Here is a 21,875-nt window from a genome sequence, read left to right as displayed (position 1 = left end):
GAGGAGCTTTCAGGATCCAAACTTTACTTTTGACCCTGAAAGACGAGCACCTGCAAAATTCCAAGGCAAAGTTGTGTCCATTGGGGATGACTTCTTACGGCACACGACAGTCTAGAGAGCCAAGATCAAAGTGAGTCTGGCCAGAATTAATTCTGAGGCATTTCACTGTTACAAAGCACTACGGGAACATTTGTTATTTGCCTTAGGCAACAGCAGGATGAACGGAACCCAGCTATTAGGATTAAGTATGGATCTCATGTAACACCTTTCCACTAATTTGGATTAAGTCCTCATGGTACTAATTCAACAAAAGAGCAGCTCTTGTTCCGTCTGCTCCCTCTCTAGTGCCAGCCCTGGGGACAGGACTCTCCCTCCCTGCTTGTTTGGTGGCCTTGTTACCTTGGTATTCCAGCTTAAATCCTGGCTTGTTTTGCGAATGGTCGCTGTGGAAGTACACGGTTGTCTCGTGTGACGTCGACAGCAGGGAGCCTGGGATTTCAGTGCCACTGAACCTACCAATCACGTTACTGGTGTCGTAAGGTCCATTCCGGATTTCAATGAAGTCGTGGTTTGGCTCGGTGGAGAAGTTCAGAAACTGGATGTGGGCACCTGAGAAGGAGAAGAGGAGGAGGAGGAGGAGGAGAAGAAATAAATGCAACGGTCAAGTCAGTCTGCTAGTTCGGAAATCGGCAAATACGGGTGGGTCAAGCAGCAGGACCTGGAACTATATTCATCAAGTTTCAGAGTAGCAGCCGTGTTAGTCTGTATTCGCAAAAAGAAAAGGAGGACTTGTGGCACCTTAGAGACTAACAAATTTATCTGAGCATAAGCTTTCGTGAGCTACAGCTCACTTCACTGGAATGCATAGCTGGATGGGTGAGAGCCTGAGTCCAGCTGTGACTCGGGTCCAAGCCCTGTCACTTTGTAGTGTGGATGCAAGTCATGCTGTAGACCCAGGTCAGAAGGTCTGTGCAGTGCAGTATGGACATGTTAGCATGGCTGAAAGACCCTGGTCCAGCAACTGCAAACCCAGATTTACAAAGCAGCCTGGACGCTCAAGCCTGGGCATGGAAACAGTGAGTCCACAAGCCCGAGTCTCACAAACGTGGCTTAGTGGACAAAGTAGACACACCCCTTATGTCCAAACCTCCAGCGACACACATCATGAAATAGGCTCACGCCTTACTTTACCTCCATCCAGAGAGAGAGAGAGAGAGAGAGGATTCCCTCTATTACTAGTAGTTCTCAACCTATTTACCAGTGTGGGCTGCATATGTGGCCCAGAATGTGTTACGTGGGTCGCATCCAGTACTACCTATATGGCCCTGAGGATGTCACATGGGCCACAGCTCTGTGCTGATTGGGCTGCAAGCGGCCCATGGGCTGCAGGTTGAGAACCCCTGGCTCAGACCAATGCTCTCTCAGGGATAAGTTCAGCATGGGGACTGGATCACCACTTCCGCTGCCTTGTGAAGACCAGGTTTCTGACAGAAACGAGTCAGACAAACTCTCCCAGCCTGCACAGACAGCGTGAAAGTTTAGTATTCAGGCACCGCTGAGTGGGAGACAGTGATCTAATTGTATCTTGATTTGCCCTTTAAACAACTCAGCTGGCTTCCAATTGTTCTATAAGGGATGCTTCTCAAGCTAATGGCCCAGTGCTGCTGGGGTTCCTACACTGCACTGTTTGGGGCCGGATTGTGACTGGGTCCTGAGCAGATGTGCTATGAGGAACGGAGAAGGAGAGCACAAGGCAAATCTCTCCCCCTTTCCGTATGCTCTGGTGTGCGGCTGAGCCATGATCCGGGGGGCAAGCTGGGGTGCTGGGAGAGGCAAGGCTGTTGCATTCCTGACTGCACCCCAACATACAGAGGCATGCGTGATAACAACAAGGGGGAAAGCTTCAGTCCAAAAAACTCAGAAGTGACCCAGAGAATCAGCTGTATTTGCAGGTGCAGTGAGACCTTCCAGATTAACCCCTGAGTGTCTACCATCACTTAGGCCACAAGCAGAAATAGGCACCCAGAAGCAACAGTGTTCATCTGAAGAACTGGCAGCCTTACCGAACCCTACAGGCAGGGAGATCCTCCAGCTGCAGTCCATGTTACTGGGGTAGTTTCCTGGGAACCCAGGGCTCAAGATCGCTCCTTCCATCTCTTCTGCGGTCCCACCGCATTGGGCTGTGAAAGCGACAGGGGCCTGATGTTAATGGAAAGGATCTGGGGAAAGGTCACTTACCATTTACACAGGGAGACAGCCACCGCCATCAATTTATTTTATGGAAAAGAAAAGAAAAATTCACCACAGAGCTAACATGATATTTGCCAAGCATCACCCTGATCACCGCCCTAGTACGTTGTATCTTTTTCCTGCCCTCTGTGTCTGACCTATTAAAGCTCTGATCCGGTGACTGGATCGATACCTCTGAGCAGCTCTGGTCACAGCATTGTTGTAAGGTGTTAGAAGCAGGGGGCACCTATTACCATGTGTACGTGCAGTATCAAACCCAATGGGGCCTGTGGGTGATAATGATTTCATTTCCTTAAATAAGACACAAAATACAGCTAAGAAGAAATCTATCTGTCTAGCCCCTTATGGTGATTCTGAATGCCTCCGCTTGATCCAAATCAAGATGGAACTGTTGGTATGATATTTAGCAAACTCTGGACAATTATAAATACAGAACAATTTGCATACGCAGTTGGCTCAAATGAAACCTCTACAAAGGCCAATGCACAAACATCAAAACAAACAAGAAGACATATTAAATTTCAACTCAAGACATCATCTTATCTGACTGACCTCTGCGTTACTCTTGTAATATGTTCCAATAACATGCACTCATATCCCTAATCCAATCTGACACTGAAGGTACAGATTTCCCTTTGTCCAGCATCTCACTATGCATGCTCACGTCTGACAATGCTTCTCTTGTAAGGGTTTCCACCCCCCTTGATGTCTGTTTAACATAACTGCTCTTAAATTATGTAAAAGGAAAACATCTGGATTAAATAAACGGACAACAGCCAGCAAACCTTGCCAGGGAATTAATATGTTTTCTCCAGTGCTTTGGGGGCTTTTGTATAATGTCTGGAAATGAGAGAATGACGAAGAATCCAATCTCTGGTTTACAGTGAGGTGAAAATTGTCATACTTGGGAGATGCTTGGCACACATACATAGAATTTCACACACACACACACACACACACACACACACAGAAAAAAGTTGCTAAGTTGCTTGATTTTCACTCAAGCAGGTGCAGGTGCTCAGCATCTCCGAAAACCAGGTCGACACAGCCTGCGGCGGCGAACCTCTGAGCCCGAATCGACACACTCAGGCTCATGGGCCTCAGGATACCACACTAAAAACAGTGGTGTAGACACAGCGGCTTGGGCTGGAGCTTGGACTCTGAAGTCTAGGCAGGGGGTGGGCTTCAGAGATTGAGCTGCAACTTAGAAGGCCTGTCTCCGCAGCTGTGTTGAGTGCGGTAAGCGCAAGCCCAAGTCTCTTGACTTGGGCTCAGAGGCTTGCTGTCGTGGGCTGTCACTGACTGTGGAGATGTACCCTTATGTAAGGTGCTTCAATATGGATCCAGCTTTAGACTCCTGGGCTTGAACAACCCAATCCCAGACGCACACTGTGTTCCTTTATTAAAACAGCAGTGATCGGGTCCTGCAAAGCGGTCGCCCCCCAGTGACATCACTGGGATTTGGAGGAGAAGAGAAGTGGGGAGGTAGGTAGGTAGGTAGACAGGCAAGTATAGGGATGGACACACCGACATAACTTTCCAGCACTACATTAAAGGGACAATCTGGCTCAAACACCAGTATTATTTGCATTGTGGTAACGCCTAGAAGCCTCAGTCATGGACCAGGGCCCTGTTGTGCTAGGCACTGTACAGACACTAATGTCTACAACAGGGTCTTGGTCCATGACTGAACTCCTCGGTGCTATGCCAACAGAAATACATCATAGTAATGATAATGTAAGATTTTTTTGTTCTTGCATTAATCTTGGACGTCCCCATGACTGCAGACCCTGTTCCCAGCGCCTGAATTCCTTGACCATAATGCTGAGCCAAAGGGGTTCTGGCTCCTTTCTAAGCAGCTCCCATTGGCAGGAGTCCCATCCACTCACTTATTTCTGCTGTAAGTATCTCTCTATTTATTTCTGGCCTGTAGATCATCAGATAAAAGAGCCAGCAGCTATTATAATTACTTTAAAGCTAAATGATGTGAGCTGGAGCAGCAGGGGCCTGAAATAACTGTTAACTAACTAACGCTATTAAATGCATAAATGTCTCTCTCGCAAAGTCATAAAGTGCAGAATATGAATATTAAACATCTAGAGTTGTTAAAGAACAAAATATTGCCTTAAAATAACCCAAAATGTCCTGCAAGCTGCCTTCATGCCTCTTTCTCTGCAGTATCTGCTCCTGCCCTGTGTCAATAGCCTGACACTTGTTCTCCTCAACAGGAGCAGGATGAGCCCTAAGGTCCACCACCTTTCACGCTGCTGGCCACTCACCATCACCTCTCCCAGGGCATCACCCTAGGCGAGAATGGTGAACGAAGCATGGTGAGGATCTGGTTCTTTAACATTCTTCTTTTCCTGCAGGGTGAACACCACTGAATCACGGGGGGGGGAATGGCTCTCCCTCTACAGGAGTGATGGTTCTGTGATGTAGATTCATGGATGGGGGTTTCATGAATCAAACCAAACCAGGTTTTGTTGTTGTTTTGGACACCAGTCCCAGTGCTACCGGTCCTTCCCTTTTCACCCACGCTTATTCCCCCACATTTTAAGAGGGCACCATACAGAAGCAACTAAGCTGTGGCACAAATCCTACCGATGCAAAGTGGAGGTGGATAATTCCAGCGCCGGACGGTCCCCGGCATGCAGGAAATGTGTGAGTGCCCCTAAAAAAATAAATAAGATATTCAGGAGATTTGGGGTTTCTTTGTTTCACAGCAATGTTGAAGTCCAGAAAACAAAAAGCTTCTGGATTTGCAAGTGTATAGTACCTGGAGTGCATAGCCTGGCTCACACTGAAAGGAGATGACATCATTAACCAAGTACCTCTCTCCGATCTTCAGGCCATTCCCAGGCACTGCGGGTTCTGGACAGCTGGACAGGCCGACGGCTGTGAAAAAGAAAGAGTGAAATTGAACGCTCAAAGAGAGAGGGGAATGTGAACTATGGCAAAGGCAGAGAAGGAAGAACCTTGGGTCTCAATGGGACAAGGACATCATACTTACAGACACACGACAAACACGGGGGAGATAGACCACAGGAGCAAACACTGAGAAAGATTCAATGCAACTGAGTGTGTGCTGCCAGAAATGGGCATAAACCACACAGGGGAATCTGAAGCTTAACTCACTGTGTCCCTTCAATGGTTGCTAATGACCTCCCCCATAGAAATCAGATGGGGAAACTCCATTTTGCCATCTCCATCTCCCTATGAAATCCCCCCGAAGAACAGTGTATCATGGCATGCTTTGCCCAGTCCAGCTTTGAATGCCTCTAGTGATGGGGCTTCCACCACTTCCACTGGGAGACCATTGCAGGGTCTAACAGAAGTTATCACTGTCGTATTTCCCCCTGACAGTCACCTCAAATTCACCCGTCTTCCATTTTACCCGATTGGCCCTAGTTCTAAACCCTCCTCTACACAATCCCTGTACCTCTGGGCTGGGAACACTTTTACCTGCCAACACCTCTTCCCAAGGGCCATCAGCAGAAAGATGGATCCCTAGAATGAAGTTTGTGCTGCATCCCGTGCGACTTTCTCTTGCCACCTAACCTGATCTGTATGCCCATGCCATAGTGCCCGTCTTCCTAACACCACCCTAATTGCCTTTCTCCATCCTCCAGCATCTCATTTACACTCCTGGCCTTGGCAGCTTTCTCTGGTATCTTAATAGTTCCCCCCGCTCTATTCTCTAGTGCTTTATGCAGTCCAATTTTATTCGTCTTGCAAGAGCAGGCTCCCAACACTTCCCTTGGGGAGAGTATTTGTCGGATATGAATAAGTAAGATGTAACCTTCTGGTTGACAGGCATGAATGCTACTGATCAGACCTCACTGACTCAGGGCTAGTCAGCAGTGTAATAATTGCTGTATTATACATAAGCAACAATACATCAGTCTTTAAAGTAACCAAGAGTAGAAAAGCAAAGCACTGAGGCAACGAAAGCCCCCTTGAGAATGTTAAATCGTGTTTGTATTCATGTTGCTGTACATCGTTTTGTATCGGATGTTGCCTGATTTGTAAAAGGAGGGAGCCAATCCCAGTTGTCCGTTGCTTGACAAACTCCAGTTTATTTGAGTCACGCTTGTAGTACAAAGAGTCCATTCTTTTTCTCGTATGTAATTTACCCTTTTTGGGGACAGAGACAGCACAATCCCATTTTCCCCTTCTCTCTCTGCCCCTTCCCCCTCTCTCTCTTTAATTATGGAATGAATTTATCATTTGAGACAGGTAACAGTAACAGATCTGGGTCTCTGATAGTGTCTAAATTGAATATTGCATGAAGATTTTACTCAATCCCGTTTCCTTCCAGGCTACAATTACAATGAGAAGGAGGCCCACTGCAAACAGGATTAGCAACCCCAGAGGTCATATGTCCAGTGAGGTGCTCGCCTCTTTATGTATTCCCCCGTCTCCCACTTCCATGGCGCCACATGGAGATAAAACTAAGATAGTAGTTCGCAGTCACCTCAGCTCACCTCATAGCTCACCATAGCTCAGCTGTCTGCCAGAACCCCCCTCACTCTCCACACTAACAGCTGTCACTAAAAGATAACCTTCAGCATCATTCCAAGGGCTAAAGTTCTGCTTCAACTCTACAGTCTGGAGGCTGAACTAGAAAGGGGGAAAAAAAAGAAATAACTTTGACATGGGTTTGATGGCAACTCCCCTTCTGATATCAGAGTCATGCTTTCCGGCAAGAAAACACGCATGGCCACATGTGTGGCTGTATCTCCTGATCTTCAGGGAGTAGTGAGAGCAGATTTGAATAACTTCTCACACAGAACAGTGGGCGACAGAGTCATCCTCAGTGCTAAAGTCCACTAATTTCCCTCTGGTTTTTGGGCATGTGGAGATAAGGGCTATTTCTCAAGGGATCAGATTGGGGGAGAAGTGGAAGAAACACTACGTATGAGCTCACCTCACGCTGCTTCCTTCTGGTGTTCCTAAGTATACAAGCTGGAAGCTTCCTGTCCCAGCCTGGAAACCTGACCCCAAAATGGGGCACCCAGTATAGTTCAGCCAATGCCTCAGCTGAGAACCATGATTATCTATCCATCTCAGGGTTTTATACTGTTGACCATCACCGTAGCATCTGGGTGCCTTCAATGGCAATAGCCATATCGTTGCTGGACTTCATGGAGTTGCTGGCATTCTCGCTGTTGTACCTCACACTAATGTACTGCTTTACTAATGAACCCATTAGGAGCGAGGTGCTCTTATCCCCGTTTCACAGAAGGGAAAACTGAGGCAGAGGGTGGTGAAATGACTCAAGGTCTCACAGCAGAAGAAAACAGGTCAGAACCCAGGAGTCTTCATAGCAAATGACCAACCTCTCTTGGGCTACCAAAGCTCTCAAACCCACCCTTTCTAATCATGCCTCCAATCTCACCACCACCACCCGAGGATGCGCCTGATGGGTCAGGTTTGACTGTTCCTGGCCAGCTGGTCACAGCAGTCCCAAAGAATGCAGGTTCTCTCTACAAGCAAGTCTCCTCAAGTAAAGAAACAAAAAGTCCGGTGGGAAGAAAGTCATGGGATATGGGCACATCTGGCGACATGCTGTCCTATTGCTAGGAATAACCACGGCTGAACTTGGTGGTGACTGGCTGGATTAGCACATGCCTGCAAGTGAGTTGGTAGACATGGAGGAGGGGTTGGAAGTGCAATGAGGGGGGCCTGGGATCCCCACAGAGTTCTGATGATCTCCCTCAATAATCAAACAAGTGCTAGGAAGCACCAGGGTGACCTGCCCTGGAGAAGGAGAGGGCACATGTGGGAGACTAATGTATTCCACAACAAGTCGCTCATCTGCTGACCCACCCAAGCCTCTTCCCTGTCCCTGTGTGGCAGCATTCACCAGGGGGTGCTCCCAGGCTGAATGGAGAGAGAGAGATAGAGGCATCTAGCTACAGATGTGTACACTGCTGGGAACAATGGGCTGGATGGAGAGAGGAAGAAACAGATGGGATGCAGATCTGCCAGGTGGCCCAGCAGATGCCTCACACCGCTGTCTCAATGTCAAAGCATGCCTGCCCGGCCCCTTTCTCATCGTGCCGGGGAGCATCCTTTGCACCCTCCTTCCCAGGCTCCTCGCCACTCTGCAGCAGAGACACCAGCCCAGAGGGGATGACAAGCCCCGGGCAGCTGACTGCGTGGCAGGTCTCACTTTCACAGACCCAGAGACAGCGTCTTTTGCGGACAGGCAAGCCGTAAACAAGAGGAACATTGGGCTTCAAGGAGAGAACATGGAGGAGGACAAGCGGGAGAGGGCACATCCATGCATGACCTTGGGGACTAAGGGAAGCAGCAGGAAATGGGGGTGAGGGTGGAGGAGACGGCAGGACATGCCGGACCCTTCTGCGGTTACTATGGAAGCTTCTGTAGTGCAACATGTTGGTCAGGGACGGAAGAATGGTGAGATGACGTTCTGGGAGCTTGGAGGCTGCCCCATTTACCCCTCCCTGGGCAATTGTAGCCGGGCCAGGAAGGGCCTGGCACAGCTTTTGGGCACAACCGCGGTTTTGCCAGAGACCTAAGACACAGAAGGCAGCCTTGGGGCCAACCTGGACCTTCACATCTCCACTCCAAAACTGCTGAGGCCAGGGCCCTCTTGACGGGAGCAGGTGGCAGTGAGCTCTCCAGCTTGGCTGGCTGAGTGGGAGCTGCCATCTGGGTTAGACGATGGGAGCCAGGTTGTGGACAGAGCAAAGCTCCGACGCCAAACAGTCTCCAGGTGAGAGAGAGAGAGAGAATCTGGGTAGGAACTGCAGCCGGATAATACGTCTTATTATTTGTATTACTGTAGTGCCTAAGAGCCACCCTGATGGAGCAGGCCCCCTAGAGCTCGGCACTGTTCAAACACAGAACAGAAAGCCAGGTCCCTGCTCCAAAGAGCTTAGAGTCTCAGCAATGGAATGCAATACGGAGGTAATCTTCTTTTATAAGCTACCATCTAGGAACCCATCTTGAATGCTCACACTTGCCCAGCCCATCTCAACCTGCTCTTGGTGTGGTTAACAGTTCACTGAAGCTCTGGGTTCCACCTCTGGCTGTGCTCTGAACAGAGGAGCGGTTCCCGACACAGTAACCAAGCTTCCTGGAGCACAGTGTTGGCCAAGACACAGGCGAGGAATACGCTACAGATCACCACCACATGGAGGGAGAAATAAACAGCCCTACTACCTACCCATAACAAGCAAGCGGAAACAGCGAAGCATTATACCGTGCCAAACACCAGGCAACACAGGGCCGGCTCTGCTCCCAGTGGGTGTCAAAGCTCCCACGCTGGCACAAGGGATTGGCCCCAAAGGAAGATCTCAAACAATTTCAACATACACTGCGCATATTAACTGATCCTCATAGCAAACCGTCACTCCCATTTTACAGGTGGGGAGCTGAAACACAGAGAAATCAAGTGACCAGCCCGCATAACAAGTCACGGACAGAGCTGCAAGACTCCTGGGCCACTACCTGGATCCCTCGGGATCCCAACCACGGAGCAAGCCAGTGGCGTGGCTACAAGGAGAATGTATTCGACGGTAAGCTGTTTGGGGCAGGGATTGTCTTTTTATTATCTGTGTGTGCAGCAAACAGCATAATGGGTCCCTGACCCACCTGATCTGGGGCCTCTAGGTGCTGCCACAATGCAAATAAAATGAAGAATCATTTATGTGCTTTGCAGTAGTGCCCAGAGATCCCCATGAAATCAAGGCCCCACTGTGTGGTGTGCTGCTAACACACATGGTAAGAGGCGGCTCCTGTCCTGAAGAGCTTACACACTAAACAAACAAAAGGTGGGAGGAGTCACAGAAAGGGGAAGAGACTTATGCAAGTTCATAACCTCCATCTCCTGAGTCCCACTCCAGGGTCTTAGCCTCTCCCAAGCCCTCCTCCTCTCCTGCAGTTTTGCTTTAACCATTAGCACACACAGGCTTCTGATGCATAAACAGAAGCAACCTGGAAAGTCTGGTGCAAGCAGACATTTCTCAAGGGCGCAGAGTCTCTACAGATAGGCACCTGTACAGCACAGGACCATATGCCATTTTGTGGACATTTTGCAAATGAAAGACAGTTGAAATCTATCTGCGGCTTTGGGGAGAGAAATCCCCCAATCTGTTGGCTCGAGATCTGAAGGCGAGAGTCATGTTTGTGAGCACCTGTGAAAACAGGGTGTCCAGCAAGAAACAATTATGTTCACATCGCCCACAGGAAGATTCCATTAAAGGAGACAATAGTTCCAGCACATCTCTCATCAGCTCAGTGCTGCTGATACCGATTCGGGCATGAGTCAGAGAGTGGGAATATCTCTGTACATTAACCTCCACGCACGTAGGGAGCAGAGAATGCCCTGGACTGGTTGTTTCAGACTTCCACTGTAAATGCACAAGCCTGCTTGCTTCCCCTGCTGTTACAGATACCTTCAATTTCATAACAGCGATCATTCTGCTACCTACAGCTCCTACGTTGCTGGACTTTTGCTCTAGCTGTCATTCATACGCCCACTGCCGTCCTGCTGGAGAGGTAAAAGCAACCACCTCTGCATGGCTGCCTGCTGTAGCTTTTCTGGATTGACCAGGTCTGGTCATAGATGAGGAATCAAAGTACAGGCAGCAGGAAGAACGAAGCCTTGGCTTCATGATCAAAACCTGCCTGTTCTCTTTAATGAGAATCCCTACCACCCCCACTCTAGTCAGATGCAGCGTCCTGCAGAGATACACACGATCCAGGCCCCCTTTCATATGGATGGCTCCATGCTCCCTGTCCAAACCCATGTGATGCTCCCATATCCTCCTGGAATGGAGGTCCAAGAATGGGAAGCGAACCTACGTCACGTCTGGTTGATGTGTTACCGCCAGATCCCTAGTGGTCAGGCCCTTTAACAGTGATTGGGGATGCACCAACACTTGAATCTTTCCAGTAAAGACTGGGAGATTAGCAATGGGACACTCTGTAGATTGCTGGGGTAGCAGCTGCTTTGGCAGGAAGGTCTTCCTCAGGGCTTTCTATTCAGTTCATGCTAATAAGCCTCCCAGGTCCGATGTCCGAGGCTGTGAAAGTCATTAATGAGCATGCCCCTGCCATATTCACCTACACCATCGCTGCGTTGCCAGCATCTACCTTGTTGCTTCACAAAGTTCATTGGGATGGGAGGTGGGTTAAGACAGACACTGTCACAAGCCCACGTTCATTTCTATTCTTTCATTCCACATAGGGCCAGGTGCTGTTACACAGCAGTGCCCACAGCAACAATCTTTGCATCCTGGCACAAGGAGGAAGTCAAGGTGGGAGGACAGCTGTGCACGTAGGCTCACCACACACATTCATGCACTGGGGGACTGACACTGTGCAGTAGCAGAGTATAGTGTGTGTGTAAGTGCAAGGGATAAAGTGCCGAGCAGGATAGGAAGTGCAGGGGACCCCCATCTATTAACCTGCAGGCTGCCAAATTACTCCTGCCTTGTAAGAGAGGCGACGCTAAACCGGGTTTGTCACAGCTAAGCGCATCAGCAGCAGGACGAGGATCACATGTATGAAAATATCTCCTCGGCCATGTCCATTCTATGCCCACATGAGTACCTCTTTTACACTCTGTGCACTTGACAGTAAGAGAGCAGGCATGGATGGCGTTTGAGCACCGGGTCTAAACCTAGCACTTAACCTCACTTGCACCACCCACCTTATGTAGCCTCCACTTGCACTGAATTGTCACCACCTTACACACCATGCTAGGACCTGCAGGATCAAAGCTTGAGCATGTGCTGTTCCAGGAACCCATCTGGGAGCTGCACTTACTTTTGTATTCCAAGTGAAATCCTGCAGCAGACACGCTGATATCCGAGTAGAAATGCAGATAGAGCTGGTTCGAAGTGCTGTTCAGCAAAGCAGGCACCGTCGTACCTGGGAAAAGAGGAGGGATGTATGGTACTGAAAGGTGTTTTTTCTCCTCCCCTTTATAGTCCGAGATTTGCTGCATAAATCTGAGAAGAATCTGAGAACAGAAAGTCCTTTAATTTAACTGCCCCACTCAGTTTGAACAGGTCCTAATGAGTCCAGCAGAGGAATAGCCAAGGCCTGTCGGAAAAGACGTTTCCAAAGCCTAGAGACACATTTCATCATGTAAAGTCTTATCAGCCAGAGAGCAGCCGGACTGAGGGATTGAGAGGTCAATTTGGTGATGAGGATGAGTGGGAACAGACCTTGAGTCGCTGGGGAAGCCAGCGCTGCCCCAAGTCTGTTAGCTATTAAAGTAGCAGGTCCAAGTGTTTCTATCTGATATGTGGGACTGAGCACAGCCCTGGATCCAGTGGCTGCTGCTCTTTATGAATCTGACCCAGAACCTTTCATCTGAGGATCTCAAAGCATTAAAAAGATTAATCAATTAAACCTCACAATGCTGTGAATAACCACCGGCAAGTTTTTGCCAGAAACTCTGCACCCAGGTGTTGATTCTGCAGGGAAAGGGTTAAAAGGGTTCTGGTGGCTCAGTGATGCAGGTGACTTGTTACCCCCACTTGGATGTAAGGTAATCTCATTCTCTGGGATAAGAGGATCTAGGGTGATGGCTGAGTGGTACCGAGGGAGAAACCATAGTAGCAACCAAGTCTAGAGAGAAAGCTTGAGTTAGTTGTGATGTTCTCTTTTTCCTGTTTTCACTGTTAACAAAGGTGGCGGCAATCTCAGACTTTATAAGCACTGGGTTGGTAGAGCAGTTTAGGGAAAGTGCCACAGTACTGTACCCATTTTACAGATGAGTAAAAAGGAGACACAGAGGCCTTATCTACAGTGCAACCGTTTGCACCCAGCAATGGTGCAGCTCAGGAATGCTAGCAATGGTGAGAGTGCTAGTGCAGGCAGGATTTACAGCAGGTTTGCACAAGCAGGGTGGTACAAACACCTATGCCCGACACTAGCATTGACACTATTGCTACTGCACCACTGGAGCATTGCTGGAAAATGGGTATGACGCTCTCTAGTGTGGACACACTCAGCACTACTAACTGACCTTTTCGAAGTCACCAAGTGACAGGTCAGTCCCATCACTGGAGCGTAAGAGTCAAGAGTCCAGACTCCCAGGTCCTACTTACTAGACCATGTTCCTCCATTTTCCCTAAGATGACATGGTACTGCTGTTACCAACCTAATAACACTACAAAGGTGACCAGCCAGTGCCATGTTTAAGGTTCTCTGCTGGCATCTTCTGAAGCCAACCATAGCCCAAGGCCTCAATTCAGCAAAGCACACTTGTCCCATTTAAGCAGATGCTTAAATTTGTCCCGAGTCTGTAAAGCATTTAAGCATGTGCTTATCTTTTAAGCAGGTGTTGACGTCCAGTTGAACTCAATGGAAATTAAGCTGTTGCTTAAGGGCTTTGCTGAATACTGCAAATAGGACTTTAAATAGCCACCTACCAGAGAAACTTCCCAGCATGGTGACAGTATTATCCCCTCCATCAAACACTTCCAGGGAATCCCAGTTCTGCTCAGTAACAAAACTGACCACTTGAATCTGAAATGTTAAAAAAGAAAAGAATATCATTCACTTCGTACCTAGGTTGTTAATAGGCAAAAATAACAATGTGTCCTGTGGTTTGATCTCACTGTCATTCTGCCTGTGATGATGCATTACCAAAGTTAACAGAACTACAGTCTCAGAATGTCACTGAGTGCGCTGGGTGAAATTATTACAGCAAAACCGGAAACCATCAGTCCACATGCTGGGCCTGATCATCAGCTGGTGCAACCTGGCACATCTCCTTTGACTTCAGAAGCTGATTTACACCAGCTGAGGATCTGGTCCCTTCCTTCAATTTGGTAAAATTCCTGCAGAGTTCTGTAGGTTTTCACACTAAAACATGATGTTTTCAGAAGGAAGATGCTCCCATGTACAGTAATGCCAATGCTCCATGATCAGAAATCATGAGAATATCTTGAGACTCATGATACGATGATGATTATTTCTAATTGGGGGTTCTTCATATTTTCCTTCGGTTTCTGAGCCTTTTGGGTGCACTCAAGTCTTGTTTTCAAGCTTTTCCCTACAACTAGAAGTGCAGGAAATTTACTTTAAAAATGAAAACTGAGATTCTTATGTAATCACATGACTCCAGGAGCAGGGGCTTCAAAAATCATCAAATAAATAAAATTGCTCCAGCTGGTGATATGGTATTTGCATTCTGAAATAGCTCCTATTCTTCAGCAAGAACACCTCCAGTAATTACCAGCGGATTTTTTTTTTCTCTTGATGCCTTTTCAGACAGATTCTAACAGTATTTCTGGGGACGAGGAATTCAAAGTGCTGGAGAAACAAGTTGCTCTGTGCTTCTAGGTTGGCATTTTCAAGGCAGCCTAAGAGAGTTAAGGGCCCACCTCCCACTGAAAGTCAAAGGCAGTGGGGCACCCTTAGCATTCTTTGACAGTCCCCGGCTTAACGCTTACCCCATGGCTACAATTTTCAAAAGTGGGGGCCTAAAGTTAGGCACCTAAACCCATATTTAGGCTCCTATACAAGAGGCCTGGATCTTCAAAAGTGCGGAGTTGTGTGCCCACAACTGCCATTCAAATCTACGGGGGCTGTGGTTGCTAAGCCCCTGACAAAAATCAGACCATTTATCTAGGGCCTAACTCCACGGAATTTTGTACCCTCATTTGGGCATTTTAGCTGGCTAGATGGAATCGCTCTCATTTCCAGAGCTCTTGCATATACTTATTGCTGCTATTCACTTGGATGATGTAAATACTTCTTACCAATCCCAGTGCTTATGATCAGCAGAAGTCCCGTTAAATTCAAAGAAATTACTCTTTTAAGCACTGAGCTCAACAGGAGACAATTTGCAGGACTAAGCACTTGCAGGTACTTTTAGACACGACAAATCCTGATTTATATATAATCACACAGACTCCCAGACATCCCTCCCACCCCCGCCCATCTGGAAAAATCCTACGAAAACACCCCCATTTCCTCTAAAATGCCCGCGTTCTGCATTTACAAATCCAGTCCAAATGCCTGAGTTCCTTTTGGCTGCTAATGCAAAGTCGTTTTAAAAAAAATCAAACCATTATTTCTGGCATTTTAACCTGTTTTCCTGCTTGATTTACTCTGAATGATAAAATAACTTTGTGGCCTTATTTTTTTTAAACTAAGAGCGTCTATCTAGCTGGAATACTAATGACCCCTGTGGAGTCATTACCTATCACACTGACAGAGTCAATACCTGGCAGCCTGCATAATTGCACCCCAATTATTACTTATGTTTTTACAAAGGAAAGTGGGTTTCCTTTGCTTTCTTAAAATTCCTTTATTTATGTTTATAAAGCCATAAACATTTTAAAGGTTCTAATTCTAGACTGATGTGGATTCATGAGGGAGCTGCATCTATTTTCTGCCATGTATAGAAATTAATTCACACGAAGGTTTGCTCCCAGAATGAATAATTCATGGCAGAAGTGCAAGCTGGTGCATTGATTACATAAAAACCCCTGCCGGTGACTCACTGCTGCTAAGAAAGCTTTCGGTTCGCCTCCTCCTCTGATTTACAGTTGTTTAACCTTTAATTGTTGTACAAAACGGGGGTAAACTGATACTTAAATTAGTATCTAATAACTCTGAACATGTCACACACAAAAGGAGGTAATTGGGGGGTGGGGCACATAAGGTGCTCAGGGCTAAGTGGTTCTGGTTACATTGTGGTCCACCTCAGTGCAGAGAGTGTCTTGGGGTGCCTAAGCATAACTAGATGCCGGCTTTGCTTCTATGTGGGTCAAACACAGAGTGATCGCTCTTGTTCTGCCTTTAGTGCATCCCTTTTCTTGACAGCTCCCGGAGGCAGACTTCATTGGTGACATGTTCCACCTGTCGAAGCCCAGTGGCTCTTGCAAACTTTTCTTCAGCTGAGAAACTTCCAGCAGAGAAAAAGAATGACAAATCAACACCAGCCTCCTCAGCAGAAGGGGTCACATCACCTAGATTCACATCTCTGCCCCTTGTTCTGTGTGCATCTTCCTGGGTGAAACTGAGGGGGCTGTGGATCTATCCATCATCCATATCCCCATTCATACCATAAATGCACTGTGGCCCCCTCAGAAGATTGGCATGGACAGGAATGCTGCTCCAGTCTAACAGAATTATTTCTTTAGCTGAAGTAGCAGAGGCCTGTCCTGAAGGGGAAGGACCAGTCCCTTGCTGATGACTCATCACTAGGGCCCTACCAAATTCACGGCCATGAAAAATGCATCACGGACCGTGAAATCTGGTCTCCCCCCTGTGAAATCTGGTCTTTTGTGTGCTTTTACCCTATACTATAACAAATGTCACGGGGGAGACTGGCGTTTCTCAGATTGGTGGTCCAGACCCAAAAGGGAGTTGCAAGGGGGTTACAAGGTTATTTTAGGGGGGGGGTCCCGGTATTGCCACCATTACTTCTGTGCTGACTTCAGAGCTGGGCAGCCGGAAGGCAAGGGCTGTTGGTCGGGCACCCAGCTCCGAAGGCAGTGCCGCAGCAGCGCAGAAGTAAGAGTGACAATACCCTACCAGGCCACCCTTACTTCTGCGCTGCTGCTGGCGGGGGCTCTGCCTTCAGAGCTGGGCTCCCGGCCAGCAGCCACCGCTCTCCAGCCGCCCAGCTCTGAAGGCAGCGTTGCCGCCAGCAGCAGTGCAGAAGTAAGGGTAGCAGTACCGCAAAACCCCCGACAATAACCTTGCGACCCTCCCACAACTCCTTTTCGGGTCAGGATCCCTACAATTACAACACCCCTGACATTTCAGGTTTAAATAGCTGAAATCATGAAATTTACTATTTTTAAAATTACTGTGAAATTGACCAGAATGAACCCTGAATTTGGTAGGGCCCTACACATCACCACGGTATTGAATGCCAAATGGTTAAACTTTTGGAAGTGACTGACTTGATGCACACTTAGAGGCAAGATGATTTTTGTTTCTCATGTTCATTTGTTTTTTTTTCCTCTTTGCAGGTCACCTTTAGGGCTTGTCTACACAGGGACACTCAGGATAATTAATCCAAAGTAAGGAAAGGGGTGAATTTAAATTGGATTATTTAAATCACATTAAACTCCAGTGTGGACATTTTGTATTCAGAATTAAACTGGATTTGTTCAATTTAGGTTACTTTACTTCCAGAGTGAATTAAGATAAACTGAATTAAGGCCACTTTAATTTTGAATAAGAGTGTCCACATGGGTTTAGTGAGGTTTAACTAATCCACTTTAACTTTCCTGAGTGTCCCCCTGTAGATAAACCCATAGTGGAAAAAGGGCTTTTGGATCATTTCCTGATTTCCCTCATATTACTTTTCCTAGTTTTACCCACTATGGTTTGTGGGAAGGTTTATTAGATGCATCATGATGATGGGAGGACGAAATCACGAGGAGAGCACTTATGAATGAAACACATGTTATTTCTTACCAGCCTACATTATTAGTCACTTCCTTCCATACCCAATGTAGGAATGTAAAAACAATGATTGGCTACACATGCTGAGAACATTCTCACTGAAGCTTTGCATTAAAAGTGGTGGAAGGAAGAATCAATTGATGTCACTTTAAAAAAAATCTGTGAATTAATTATCACCTCTTGATAATGTGAGTCCCAAACATTTTGCAAAATGCATCGACTGTTTAAATGTTTAAACGGAGCCTCCTGCAATTTGGTTGTATTAATGGCTAACATTTCAGATGAGTGGGAAGGAATCTGTGATGCATTTTGCAGCTTTGCAAAACATTCTGTTAATTGGACTTAAAATACAAAACAAGAAGCAGGAATTTGCCAGTCTGGAAGCAGTGACAGCCCTATTAGAAGCCACAGAGCACTTATTCCCTCCATTCCGCCTGTTAACAAACTGTCACTGATGTGACAGGCCATGGTCAGGCAAGATACTAATTTCAGTGACATGACTGTAGATCTGGAGTAACTCCACTGAAGTCAATGGAATCATTTCAGATTTACACTGGAGTCACACGGATCAGAATGCAGCCTGGTCACTTCGTGTCAGACACAGATCTGCAGCACGTAGGGACAGGGTAATAAAAGTGTACCTGAAGTCAGAACAAACATGTCATAAGACATACATTTACTGTGTGTGCCAACAGCTATGACTGCTGCAGAGAGAGAGAAAGGAAAAAGCCCTCTATTAACCTATTGCCTGATAGAAAAATAAGAGCTTTTAATAAACAAAACCCCTGCAGATAAAATGGTGTAAAGAAGAAGAAAGAAGCCCAGCGATTATCAGACTCTTGGAATGAATGAACCTATTAAATGAATCCATCTTATCTGCATCAATTGATGCCAGTGTAACATGTAGCTAGATACCTTCCTGTGAGGATGGGAACTTTATCTAAGGGACTGCTCTCTGTGATGTGTTTTGAATGAATTAAATTCTTAGTCTCCTCAGGTTTGTGGCAGGTTTTCTGTGGAGGACTGATAAGTGCCAGAGAAACCAAAACACTACATGGAGAAACTGACCTCTAGAACTACAGTGGTAGAATTACACCGCTCTAGCTATGTCAGTATAGTGCCTGTGCGGATAATCTAATCCAGACTAAAAATGATTTATTTTGGTATACATTGTTTACATGACTTTAAACCTGCATAATTAAGCACCATGTGGCTGCTTTAGGCAACGTAAGCTACACCAAAAAAGACTCACTTTTATTCCAGAATAGAGCATCCACACAGAGAGTTGTACTAGCACAGCTATAGCGGTTTAATTATCCCTCTGTAGTTCTGCCGGCCAACTTCCCCAGGTAGTAATCCTCCCACTGAAATCTCACCCACCTTGGGCAGCTTGGTGAAAATGAATGTCTGATTCCAGAAAACAATGACGCTTTCCATTGATCTTCTTCTGAGTAGCAGCGACTTGATGGTACTTGACCTCTACAAGTGCACTAGATACAGTATGTTCCTCCTCTCAATATCATGCTGCAGTGACAGCTGTTTAATACGGTACCTGTATTCCTGCTCCTTCAGGGACGGTTATCTTCCACACGCAATTGAGGCTATTCAGGTAGGGCTCAGGGAAGCCAGGGGAAAGGATGGTGCCTTTACGCTCGGTCAAGTTTCCACCACAAGGTACTGAAAAAAAAAAGCAAATGAGAACTTGAATGTGTGCGAGCTCAGCTTTAATACCAACACTTCACTGGGTATGGGCAGAAAAGTACCTGAGATTGGGGGATTACTTAAGAAAGTGATTTGCAAATAAAACCATCAGGGTGGCAACACTGTTCCTGACAGTACAGCACTATGGGAACCTGATCTTGGCCCCAAATCGGGGGTTGGTGGGGATGGGGAAGGAGTGCACCACATTTCAGCAATCCGGATCAGTGGACAGATCTTGTGGAAACCATGATCTTTGGGCACAAGTTAGAGCAGCCTTAAGGCTGGTCTAATTTACAGCAGGGCCTGGTTCAGCCACCAGCATTGTGAAGGGTGGTAAGAAAGGTGGCATAATGCCACTTATACCCTCCCACTTAGGCCAGTTGTGCTGGGCACACCTGGCGAGCAGGAGCAGAGTCCTTAGTAGAGATTGATATCCTCTCTATAGGTGATTGTAACCTTCCCATAGAATTCAATATTCCGTTAAAAAACCCCTAGAGAAAGGGAATGGTTTTCCATGACTTACTATAGGGCTTTCCGACAAGGAATACAAAGAGCTAGGCATGCAGAGAACCTTGCTTCCCCTTTTATCCCCCACTGAACCAGGTTTACAAACCAAGACAGGTAGGCACGGAGACATTCCACTGAGCTAACGCTCCCGGCATAGTCAGGCATTCAATACTCCGGGAGCCCTGGAGAGCATATCCGGCACTGCACTCGAATCGGACAACGGCCCCGACCGAGAAATCACTGCCAATCCTCCTCCCGTAGCGGGGTTCCGGCACGGAGCTGCATTGTGTGGCACTGGTGCGAGGAACCGCTTTGAACACAGAGGGAGGCAATGTTAGTGTGATGCTAGGAGACCCGGAGCCAGCTCATGCCAAGGCCCCGGGGCTCTCTGAACACAGAGTAATGCTTAGCTGGAAACCAGTTTGGTTCGCCTGTGGATTAGTATAGCTAAAATAAATATTAGTGTTATAAGAATGTGCTTAGACTTTATGGCATGCTTGTATTAGTCCTACTTATAATAGCTGTATCCCATGCTATAAGGTAATTCTCAAGTGTTCGCTCGATAGCTGTGAAACGTTTCTTCTGAAACTATGTAATTCACCAAACAGGGGGAAAAAGCTTCAACTAATGCAAACTGCTGGATTCCTACAGAAGGTGTTATCTCCTGGCCACTAGGAAGGACTACTGAATCCAAATGGGCCACTGTGGAACAAAAACTTTGTCAATTTCTCCTCCCACCCACCCATGAAGAGGTTAGGTGCAGAAGTGCTCATCTCATCAGCTTGGACTCCCTGACCAGAAGGAATTAGGGTCTTTTTATGATGTTTGGACTCTAAGGGACAAAGATTCCTAAACTTAAGCAAGAGATCCCCAGGATTAACCTGGGTTAGCCCTAATGGACATATAGAACTGGCATATTTCAGCAACTCTTTCACCGCCTGAAACCTAATACAGCAACTCATTTGTGTGTGCATATTTATCTGTTTTAACCTCTAAAATAACTCATTTCTTTTTCCTACTGACTAAATCTTCAGCTAGTTTATTACAGGATTGGCTACAAGCGTTGTCTTTGGCGTGAGATCGAAGGTGCAAATTGACCTGAGGTAAGTGACTGCTCCTTTGGGACTGGGAGTAACCTCAATATTTTGTGCTCTTTGGGTAAAGTCACCATCTGTCACAGAGTCAAGCTTGTCTGGGTGGCAAGATAGATCAGTCCTTGCACACAATCATTCTTTGATTAGCACTTAACATGTTCACAGTGATGTATGGACACCACCAGCTAAAGATTTGGACTTTTTTTAAAAATGAATTTAAAGTAGTTCCTGGTAGAACACAGGCTCCTGAGTCCCCTGACAAATTGTTGTGGTTTTACAATCACCTTTTCCTATTAGTTCAAGGTGTTTTTTCTCTCCTGTGTGAAAGACCCACACAAACAACAGAGAAAACTGGCGATAGAGGGTGCAACTGATGCTGAAAAATGCCGTCATATCCAAACGTGAACAAAGAAGAGAGATCATTTTTCACTTTAACCTCTTTGTTGTCACCATCTCAGGTGTTACTTGTGCTAACGTGTTTCCCCTCACAACACCCCTGCGAGGCAGGGCAGTATTGATACCTCTCTTTTACAAGTGGGAAAAGCGAGGCACAAAGAGGTTAGAGGCTGAGTTTTTCAATGGCGCTCAAGGGAACAGGGCACCTAACTTGATTTGGCTCCCTGGCAAATTCCACCCTAAGTGACCTGCCCATAGCCACAATGAGCTATCAGTGAAGCTGGGACTGGCACCGAGAGGAAACTGACTTGGTTCTTTCAAGCTACTAGGAGTCTCCTTATTGTAAGGGATTGTAACAATGGAGTGTTATTGTAACACTTTAAAACAAAAATACTTGCAGACATGAGAGAGGGAGAGAAAAGAGAGTTGGGCCCAGGCACTTCCCTTATTTCTGTAAGTGCCGAGCTCCTGCCACTTAGCGGATGATGCTCTTGTGAGCTGTATGGTACG

The 21,875-nt window shown here is 46.8% G+C and overlaps 1 protein-coding gene across 2 annotated transcripts in view; it reads right to left on the bottom strand.

Moving 5' to 3' along the window:
- Positions 1-21,875, bottom strand: part of CSMD2 (CUB and Sushi multiple domains 2) — a 563,293-nt gene that overhangs the window by 93,180 nt on the left and 448,238 nt on the right. For both annotated transcript variants that reach the window (XM_037881906.2, XM_043532277.1), the window contains 8 exons: positions 19,982-20,185; positions 19,220-19,344; positions 13,668-13,764; positions 12,052-12,156; positions 5,027-5,145; positions 4,852-4,921; positions 2,064-2,180; positions 400-609 (listed from right to left, as the gene is read on the bottom strand). In XM_037881906.2, the coding sequence (XP_037737834.2) occupies positions 400-609; positions 2,064-2,180; positions 4,852-4,921; positions 5,027-5,145; positions 12,052-12,156; positions 13,668-13,764; positions 19,220-19,344; positions 19,982-20,185 (1,047 nt within the window). The remainder of the gene's footprint in view (positions 1-399; positions 610-2,063; positions 2,181-4,851; positions 4,922-5,026; positions 5,146-12,051; positions 12,157-13,667; positions 13,765-19,219; positions 19,345-19,981; positions 20,186-21,875) is intronic.

The sequence above is a fragment of the Chelonia mydas genome, chromosome 19, assembly GCF_015237465.2.
Source record: "Chelonia mydas isolate rCheMyd1 chromosome 19, rCheMyd1.pri.v2, whole genome shotgun sequence".
NCBI lineage: Eukaryota > Metazoa > Chordata > Testudines > Cheloniidae > Chelonia > Chelonia mydas.
The sequence above is the reverse complement of the archived record's forward strand: the minus strand, read 5'-3'. Positions and strand labels throughout refer to the sequence as shown.